Source organism: Trachymyrmex septentrionalis, unplaced genomic scaffold (genome assembly GCF_001594115.1).
Source record: "Trachymyrmex septentrionalis isolate Tsep2-gDNA-1 unplaced genomic scaffold, Tsep1.0 scaffold123, whole genome shotgun sequence".
Classification (NCBI taxonomy): Eukaryota; Metazoa; Arthropoda; class Insecta; order Hymenoptera; family Formicidae; genus Trachymyrmex; species Trachymyrmex septentrionalis.
In genome coordinates, this window is record NW_017304363.1 from 446,524 (window position 1) to 456,253 (window position 9,730).

Here is a 9,730-nt window from a genome sequence, read left to right on the forward strand (position 1 = left end):
GGAGACTACAGTATACATATCAAGATTTAAAAATAATGATACTTATCGAAATTAGAGTTCTAGAAGATTCGCGCGACTATCCATAAAAAAAATGGCGGAACCAATCAGAAATCGTGACAGCGGTGGCGGTTCTGTTATATGTAGGACTCTAGTAATGGCTGCGTTCAATGGATTCAACAGTTGAGTAAGCATTCGCTGATAGATATATTCTTCCAGATCTAAAATACTGACTGGATGATCCAAAAGAATACACCAATAACAGCAAGCGCTCACTCAACTGTTGAGTCCGCTGAACGCTGCCATTATGTTAAGATGCTAATGCGGCTGTTTGATTGGTTGTTGATACTTCAGAACTGAAGATGGTCTTGAATAAAAGAACTGACTATGAATACCGGCCTAAAGTAAACAGGTGTTGCTATTTCTACTGTCAAACTCCATTTAAATTTTAACGTACACAACACACTGTACCATATTACTGTACGTATATATAGTGCACCACAGTGCTGTACATACACCGTGCTGAACTATGTCAAACCGACAACAGTAGCGAATAATCAAGCTGTCTTTATTTAAATTTTCGGAGGAGAGTTCAAATATTATATTATATTCTATTTTAAATAGAATAAAATATAGAATTTATTATATTATTGTCAATTTATTTTCTATGTGCAAAAATAATATATATAACTATGTATTCACCGTTGTCGCCTCAAGCTAGTCTTAGTTCAGAATTAAGACAAATTATAAATGAAAGAAATATGTTGAGCATGCGGAGCCGTATGAAGGGTATAATTTTTTATACCTTTTTTTTTATATATCCGTTAACTGTAATTACTTAAGCAAGTTTTACATCATAATTTTTTTCAGTTCTACATGCTTTAAATGAAGATAATGAAAAATGTACAGAGGAAAAAGAAAAAATTCTGAGATCACAAGCCATTCAAGAAATACTCACTACAGAAGTTACTTATTTACAACAACTGGAAATTTTAGCAGAAGTATATTTTCTATTACTATACTCATATTATTGATATAAATAATAAAAATATATATATATGTATATGTGTGTATGTACAATATATATGTTTTTTTAGTTTTTTATACAACCTATTCTCGAGAGAAAATTGTTGGACCATCCATTACTTGTCACCCTAGCTGAAAACATAAAGACGTTATATAATGTGAGTGGTGAACTGGTGGCAGAATTAAAACGTAATTCTGATAACATAGCTGGAGTGTTCCATAAACTTGCACCATTCTTTAAATTATATTCTGTTTATGCTTATGATTATACACAAGTACTAAATTTATTACAGGTAATTGTCAAGTATTATGAAAAAATTATTATTAAAATTTAATTATGTATATGATTCGTGAAAAATTAGCATGATTTATTTATCAAATCATCAATATGAGCGCCAATATTTCACATTAGATTAAACATATTGTATGACTAATTAGGAGACAATCCGAGCGTTTTTATTGCATGTTTTATTATTATACATATATTTGAGTTATTTAAATTTTATTATTATTATATTGAAGAGAACTTGAACAAAGGATTGAAACGTATATAATATCATTATTTAATTGAATAAATTTATCTATACTTTTATCCTATCGATTGTAAAAGCAATTAATTTTATTTGATTTATTAATATTTTACAGATGTAGATATTTTGATATGAATATTTGTTCAAATATACATACGTATGCATATTTTCATTGATTATTTTAATATCAAAAAATACTTTTGTTAAAATATATCCAAAAAAGATGTTAAAATTTATCTGTGAGATTATCTTTTCAGACAAATGAAGAGAATGATTCTGTTTTTAAAAAATTTATTTGTGATCAAGAAACAAGACCAGAAGTAGGCAGGAAATTGTCTTCGTTGTTAATTACACCAGTACAAAGGGTACCAAGATATCAATTACTTGTTAAACAAGTATTACAACATACTCCTTATAGACATAGAGAATATCGACATTTACAGAGTAAGTATATTATTAAGATTCGCCAAAAAATTCACATGTATAATATTTGAATGTACGTTTTTAGCATAATTTTAACTAAATTTTAATTGCAGCATGTTTAGTTGAAATTGAAAAATCAGCGAAACACATAAATACTTTAATCGCACAAAATGAAGAAACACAAAAATTATTAAATCTTCAGAAGTGCATTGTTACTTCTATTAACCTTGTCAAGCCTGGTAGAATGTTAATCAAACAAGGACCATTGATGCGTGTTTCAAGACGAGGCAATTCAACTTATAGACGATATTTTGTTCTTTTAAATGACACTCTGTTATATTGTAAAGGTGAACCAGAGACATCACTGAACATATCTTGCGTTCTACCATTAAACAAGTGCAGTTTAATCTGCGTTCTGAGCAAAAAATTGTTCCGTATAACATGCTTGCATGAAACATTCTTATTATACTCAGAAAATGCGGATAGTGCCGAATGGATACAATCGATACAAAGTGCTATTAAAAAAGTATTTGTTCCATTATTAAAAATGTAGAAAAAGATATAATCCTGGTACTTTTAGCTTTTCTATTTAACATATTATGTATTATTTTGTTTTCAGTATACCGAATGTCGACAAACTTTGAGAAAAGAAAGTAGCTCAAGAAAGCCACTTAGACATAAAAATATTAATGAGTTTTCATCAGATGATATACCAAAAAAACCTATTAAAAGAAAAAGATGTATAAAAGATGAACAGGTATAAACATATTCTTTTTCACATGTAAGTTGCTACCCAGCAAAGACTGGATTGAAATGAATTGAAATGGATTCAGATTTTCATAAATATTGATTCACGAATGTTAAAATGAATGTTTTTCAATCCTGAATGCATTTTTATTCATTTATAGGAATTGCATGGAGCATATCTCTATGCCTTTTAATCTAAAAATAATATTAGGTTTTTCTGTGCATTGTGAATACTGTTCAATTCAAAATTTTGAATAGGAAATGCAGTTTTTCAATTCAATTGCATCCAATTGAATCTGATTGAATCCAATTGAATCCAATTAAATAAAAAAAAAGTATTTGCTATTTAAAATATGCATTCAAATAGAAAAAAAATTTCAATTCATTTTAATCCATTCTCCTTTACTGGGTAGTATTAATTTTTGAGATGTTTAACACAAAAGTGTCAATTGATTGAAGATAGATTGTATATTACAGATAGATTATCTTAAAAGATATAATAATAAACTAACATAGATATTTTTCTATATTACATATTAGGTATCGTTGGACACCTCCAATATAATATACTTTAAAAAGGATAATGAAATGGATGAGAATACTCAAAGTAATAATATTTGTTTATCTCTTTCTACCAAAAGATTTAAACAAAATGAGTATTCCAAATCTGATCATACTTCCCTCCAAGTAAAAAATACAAAACTGAAATTATGTAAAAATAAAAATACACAATCTATATCTACTCATAGATGTTTAAAAAAATCAAGTCACAGCAATTATGAGGTGAATAGAAATGCATTTTACATAATTATATTTATGAAACGCGTTTATCAAAATAACATTCGGTCTTTTCCTTAGACTCTTCCAATGACAACGATGCATGGAACAAGTTCTTGCTCGATCACATCGAACAACGAAGAACACACATCGCCATTTCAAATAATGAGTGATTTTTTCACATTTATCGGTACAACAATAAAAGACTTCTTCATATTCAGATAATCTATAAATTATAAGAAAATATATGTAAAAAAAAAGAACTTATTTATGTCATAATTTATAAAATCATAAATGATTAAATGTGTTACAATTTTATTTTTTTATTCATAAATATAACTAAATTTTTTTTGTAATGAACTTATTTTTTACTTTTAAATATATATAATTGAACGTCGTATAAAATAATTGCTTTTGTTAATTTTATTCTTTAGTACTCACAAAATAAACTCAAAGTACAAAAAGAGATAATTCTCAACCTTACACGAGAGTATATTATCGCCCTCTTCCTGCAAGTATAATCCAATTAAAAAGTTTACTTTATAGCTATAAAAGAAAATTTATATTTCCCCAGATGAAATTGAGACTGACAATGAGACAAATGCACGCATGCGCAGTAGCGCCAGCTTGTCGAATACGAGTGGTAAAGCTTTTTCTCGACCCTGGGGGGAACATTGCGTTACACGGCTCTTACCTCTCATGCAGTTTTCGTAGGAATTTACCGTAGAAAGTTATTGGAGGTTACTGTAAGAACGTATTTATTCGCGTAGACAGATATCACGGTAGAAGAGTATTCTGGAATACTCGACATTTGCGGATTTTTACATATATACAGCTACAGTATCGCATAATACCTAATACCGGAAACGAAAGCAGGTAATAAAGGAAGCAGAAGGGTGGAGAGTAACGCTTATAAAGAAAAAAAGATACTGACGCATGACGTGAAGAAACGCATCGACGATACGCCAAGCTGCCATCAACGCGCTTTTCTATGAGAAATACATTTCTTGAGTGTAATTATCCAAAGTGCAAGTATCCTCTAACGATCGTTCCATATGATTTCTAATCGAACATTCGGCATTTTCTATATCGAATTGAAGTCATTTTTCGTCTCATTACTATAAAATGAGAAAATTTGTGATGCACAAATGAATGCACTGTGTATGAAAAACGCTCTGCAAGCGTCAATCTCTACTATCTTTCTATTTCACACGCAATAGAATACGAAATAATGTAACGAGATATATGCTGATTCATACAAATTCATTTAAGCTTTGTGAAAGAATCGCAATATTTTTTATACTATATATAAATTTCGATTATCACACATTAAGTTGAAACTTAAAAGTTAGATTTTATTCATTAATTTCATTCATTAAGTGATTAATTATTTTAAATATACATATAATTTACGTTAATGATAATGTTTTTTACAATTTATTAATATCCTATTCATCTTTTATGTATGTATAACTTACTTTTGCACTCGTAATTCTATTCATTATCATATTTTATATTAGTAATTATATGATTTATTTGTGAAAATAATATCTTATAAATGTATAAAGATCATGCGTTTTGCAGGTCTCTTCTGTGTCCAGATCCATTCTTGGAATGCCAACGTTTCATGAACCTTGCAGTATGCTTCATCAGGGCGAGGAACAGCTTGAGTATCCATTCCAAGAATGGATCTGGACATGGAAGAAATCTGCGAAACGCATGATCTTTATATAGAAAGCACCTGTGGAAGCCTCAAGAATATTATCTTATAAATGTCTTTTAATATTTATTCAAATCTTACACTTATTCTAATATTGAATAAAAAATTACTGTTGTATATTTATATATCTTTTTATTTTATAGAAATTTCTTCACGAATGGACATTTATAATAGATAACAATGGAAGGCCCATTAGAAATAAAGAACTCCAGTGCAGGTGTGGAGGAGCCTATAAAATCTGAAGTTCTCGTACAAAATTCTGATAATAACGAGCGAAGCGATGCAGCTTCTCCACCTCCAAATTGTAGCATTTGCTTGGGAAAATTAGTTAATACATCTTTCACAGACAGTTGTCTGCACCAATTTTGTTTTACTTGCTTACTTCAATGGTCCAAAATTAAGACAGAATGTCCTTTATGCAAGCAAACATTCAAATCGATTATACACAATGTAAGATCAGAAGGAGATTATGATCAATATCATGTACCTCGTGAATTAGCATCGCAAATTCCTCAGCCACAAGTAACTGCTACTTTGGATGTCAATTTTGATGTCAATTGGGAATCTGCTCCTCGTCAATTTGTTTACAGGTACAATTTATAACACAAAAATATGTTTTATAACTTAGAAGAATAATTGTATTGTACTATCACAATTTGCATATTTATAAGATAATTTTATTCAATGTCTCAGAACAACAATGACTGGCAGTCGTCGACACGGAGTGTTATTGAATCCAGAGCAGGTTACAAGACGTGAACAATTACCTAGTATGGCACCTCAAGTGCCTAGAGAAGAACGTAGACGTAGGCGTGCTAATCCTACAGATTATCGTCGTACAGTTTATAGGCATGGTATATGGGCTACTTCATTACCTGACATATTTGGGCGTTTTCGTGAATGTAGCGCTGATTATTATAGGTAAATAAATTTTTTAATAAATTTTTTTATTTTTATTATTTATTCTTGTATGCAATATTAAAAAATGTCTTTATAATACTTAAATTTGTTCGTCAATTATATTGCAGAAGACAACCACAACAATTAGATCGTCTTATACCATGGTTAAATAGAGAGTTGCAAGTTTTACTTAATAATGAACCAACCCATGTTGCTTATGTGTTGAGTATAATAATGGAGGCCTTAACTCAATATGATATTAGAAGTCCAGAATTTCGGAATATTGTCCGACCCTTTTTCGCTATACATACAGATCATTTTGCACACGAATTGTTAAATTTTGCCCAAACCAATTTTGATTTAGTGGGATATGATCAATCTGTTACTTATTTGCCACGTGGTAATTATTCATATGGATTATGTAATTCCAAAAAATATCAAAATACATAGTTCATTATTATGTCTATTATAGGTTTATCAAATGAGTATGCAACTCGTATTGAATCACCTACATCCAGTAGCAGTAGCAGTAGCAGCAGTAGTCTTGTCTTTGACAACTCTGATGTACGAATACTTGCTGAAGCAATCGATTTGAGAATAAACGCTGAAATGCCGAATACCTTACCACATCCTATTAGCATGCCAGGTAAGAAATAAATGGCAAATCGCATCCTGTATTACATTTTTAATCTAACATGTGCATATAAACAAATAAAAAAATTTACTATTTTAACTTTTATGTATATGTATTATAATTATATAAGGGTGGGCCACTTTAATCGCCCCAGGTGGATATCTCAAAAACTAAGAGAGATATAGGAAAAAGTTTTATATAAAAGTTGTAGGTTTTCTTGGAGGAAAGAGAAGATAAAAATAACAGATTTTGCATATGGAGCATTACCAACGTTAGGTCAAGATCAAATAGATTTTTTTTTTAATGGAACATCTTATTTTTTATGCCAGAATTTAATAACTAGTGTCAAGAGCTTTTCAAGACGCTATAATAAAGTTATTTTCCATTAAGTACTTTTCAAGTTATAAAGCTTTAAAATTACAGTACCGCTGACAGCATTACTCAACGTGTTCAACTAACGGCTAAAACCTCTTGAATGTTGTTTAGGATCATGTCCTGGATAACATTTGTTAAGATCAAGACTATTAGAGATTATTCCTTTTATTTTCATTTTTGCACTAAAAATTTATTTTTACATTGGTTGGACATGTTGAGTTGGTCAGACGCCTTTGGTAGTGCAGGCGGTACTGTAATTTCCAAGCTTTATAACTTGAAAAGTACTTAATGGAAAATAACTTTATTATAGTGTTTTGAAAAGCTCTTGACACTAGTTATTAAATTCTGGTATCAAAAATAGGATGTTCCAAAAAAATCGATTCGATCTTGATTTGACCTTGATAATGTCCCAAAACCTATTATTTTTACCTTTTTTTCTGCCAAGAAAACACCTATAACTTTTATATAAAACTTTTTCACTGTACCTTTGTTAGTTTCTGAGATATTTGCCTAAGACGGTTAAAATGCCCCATCCCGTATATGGGCCATTGTCAAATCGGACACTCCTATCCAAAATTCAGTTTATTAAAAAAATTTCTTTCTGGGCTCAAATTATAGGTGTAAAATACACATGTCTACTTTCTTTAGCACTTTAGGCTTTTTGGGAAATTCAATACGACGGGCCTAACATGACCGCTATTGTTTACGAAGTATCAATTGAGAATGCTTAAATCACTCAAATGGTTTAAGATTTGTGAATCAATTTCATGAACATCAGTCAAGGAAGAAGTTTTCAAAGATGTCAAGGGTTTGCAAGTTATCGCCATATCTTAATTCATTGCTAATGTGCCAACGTTTCGTGAATCTTGCTTTTCACTTCATCAGGACGAGGAACACACTAATACTGTCGAGACTGATACTTTTGAGAAAGACATATGTACCTACAATTTGAGCCCAGAAAGAAATTTTTTGGTTGAATTTTGGACAGAAAAGGTGTTCAATTTGATTCTATCCAAAATTCAGTTCAACTAAAAATATATATATGTATATATATTTTTACATATAAAATTGCATGTATAATCATTTTAGGTCCTAGTGCAGCAGGACAGATGTTTCGCAGAGTAGAAACATCTAATACTGTACCAGAACTGTTAATCGTTTCATCGAGTTCCTCTGAATCAGATTGTGAAATAATTGGTTATGTAAAACCACGTCATGAAAGAACACCAAAAATCATAGAGTTACTTTCTTCTGACACTGAGCATGTGTGTGTTTCTCATACATTGAATGGAAATATGCAGTAAGTTATAAAAAAAACCATGTTGTTGTCAATGCGTTTAATTTTTTAATCATTTAAACATTGATAAAATTTCTTTAAAAATTACTTATATGTGTATTAATATAAGTATAATTGTAATATGCGGTTTTTAATATTTATCATATTTTATTACTAGATCAACTACAAGAAGAACATATTTGGAAAATACATCATTACCAAGTACGTCTTATGTCAAGGAGACGAAAGGATCGTCTTCGTCATCTTACTCAGTGTCAAGTACTGATGTTTTATCTGACAATGATAACAATCCGAGATCAAGTAGACGAAACCGTTCAAAGAAATCAGAAAAAAAAGCACAAAAGTATAAAAGATCAGATGGGACAGGAAGCCGAAATAAATCATCTAAAAAAAAGAGAATATCCAGTTCTAGTGATTCTAGCTCATCTGAAAGTTTATTAAAGGAATGTAACGAAAAACGATTGAAAAAGCCAAGATATAGAGTACAGGCTAAAGGTACAGGACGAATAAAACTTATTAAAAGAGAAGAAAGCTATTCAGATGAGGATTCATCTAGTAGTGACAGTAGTAGCACAGAGACTGATAACAAAATGAAAACCAAGAAGTGTTACAGAGAATATAAATCGAAAAGAGATTGTTCCTCTAGCGTAACAAACGATTATACAGCGAAAAGTGGAAAAACAACGAGAAATGAAGAGAAAGCTTTTAATTTGGAAAAGTTAAAGTCTAAGAATAAAGATCCGAAGTACTGCGAAAACAGACAATCTAGATCTAGAAGTAACAGTATATCTTCTAACGCTTCTGAACGAGATAAAAGGCCGAACCATAAGCACCGCGAATGTCGAAATACGAACGAGTTTGGAAGTCAAGACGATAGTGCCTCAATAAATAAAGATATGTCAAGAAGTGAATATAAGTCTAAATCAAAAAAGAAAATTTGTTATTCTTCAGATTCGGAAGATGATTGTTTAAGATCTTGTAGTCAGTGTAGTGATTATTCCAATAAATCCTATTCGCATTGGAAAAAATCAAAACGTAAAGAAAAGCATAAAGATAAGGAGCGCTATAGATCCAGTAGCAGAATATTTAATTTATCACAATCCAATGCAAGTACAATTTTAACAATGTCTATATCATCGAAAAATGACATGTATCCGACGAAACATTCCGATCGTAACGGTTCCGATTGTAAAGAAAAACATAAATTACGCAAAGAATCTAAATATAGAAAATCCGAAAATGAAAAAAAGTCGAGACCAAAGAAAAAGAAGCGACGTCTTCAATCTTCTTCCACTTCGGGATAA

General features: G+C 30.3%; 1 protein-coding gene across 1 annotated transcript; it reads left to right on the forward strand.

Moving 5' to 3' along the window:
- The first annotated feature begins 655 nt into the window (after positions 1-655).
- LOC108755224 (E3 ubiquitin-protein ligase Topors-like) lies at positions 656-9,730 on the forward strand. The gene is made up of 15 exons (XM_018498125.1): positions 656-786; positions 868-998; positions 1,095-1,316; positions 1,811-1,997; positions 2,090-2,502; positions 2,596-2,733; positions 3,264-3,506; positions 3,582-3,719; positions 5,085-5,210; positions 5,395-5,810; positions 5,914-6,141; positions 6,249-6,520; positions 6,593-6,766; positions 8,219-8,429; positions 8,584-9,730. Exons 1-15 carry the CDS (start codon positions 690-692, stop codon positions 9,728-9,730), a joined length of 4,143 nt encoding a protein of 1,380 aa, XP_018353627.1. The 5' UTR covers positions 656-689.

Excerpts from the sequence above, each read along its gene's own strand:
- LOC108755224 (XM_018498125.1), top strand. The coding sequence starts at position 690 with ATGTATTCACCGTTGTCGCCTCAAGCTAGTCTTAGTTCAGAATTAAGA. Across the intron at positions 999-1,094 it reads AACTGGAAATTTTAGCAGAA|TTTTTTATACAACCTATTCT; the intron begins GTATATTTTCTA and ends ATGTTTTTTTAG. Across the intron at positions 6,142-6,248 it reads TGTAGCGCTGATTATTATAG|AAGACAACCACAACAATTAG; the intron begins GTAAATAAATTT and ends ATTATATTGCAG.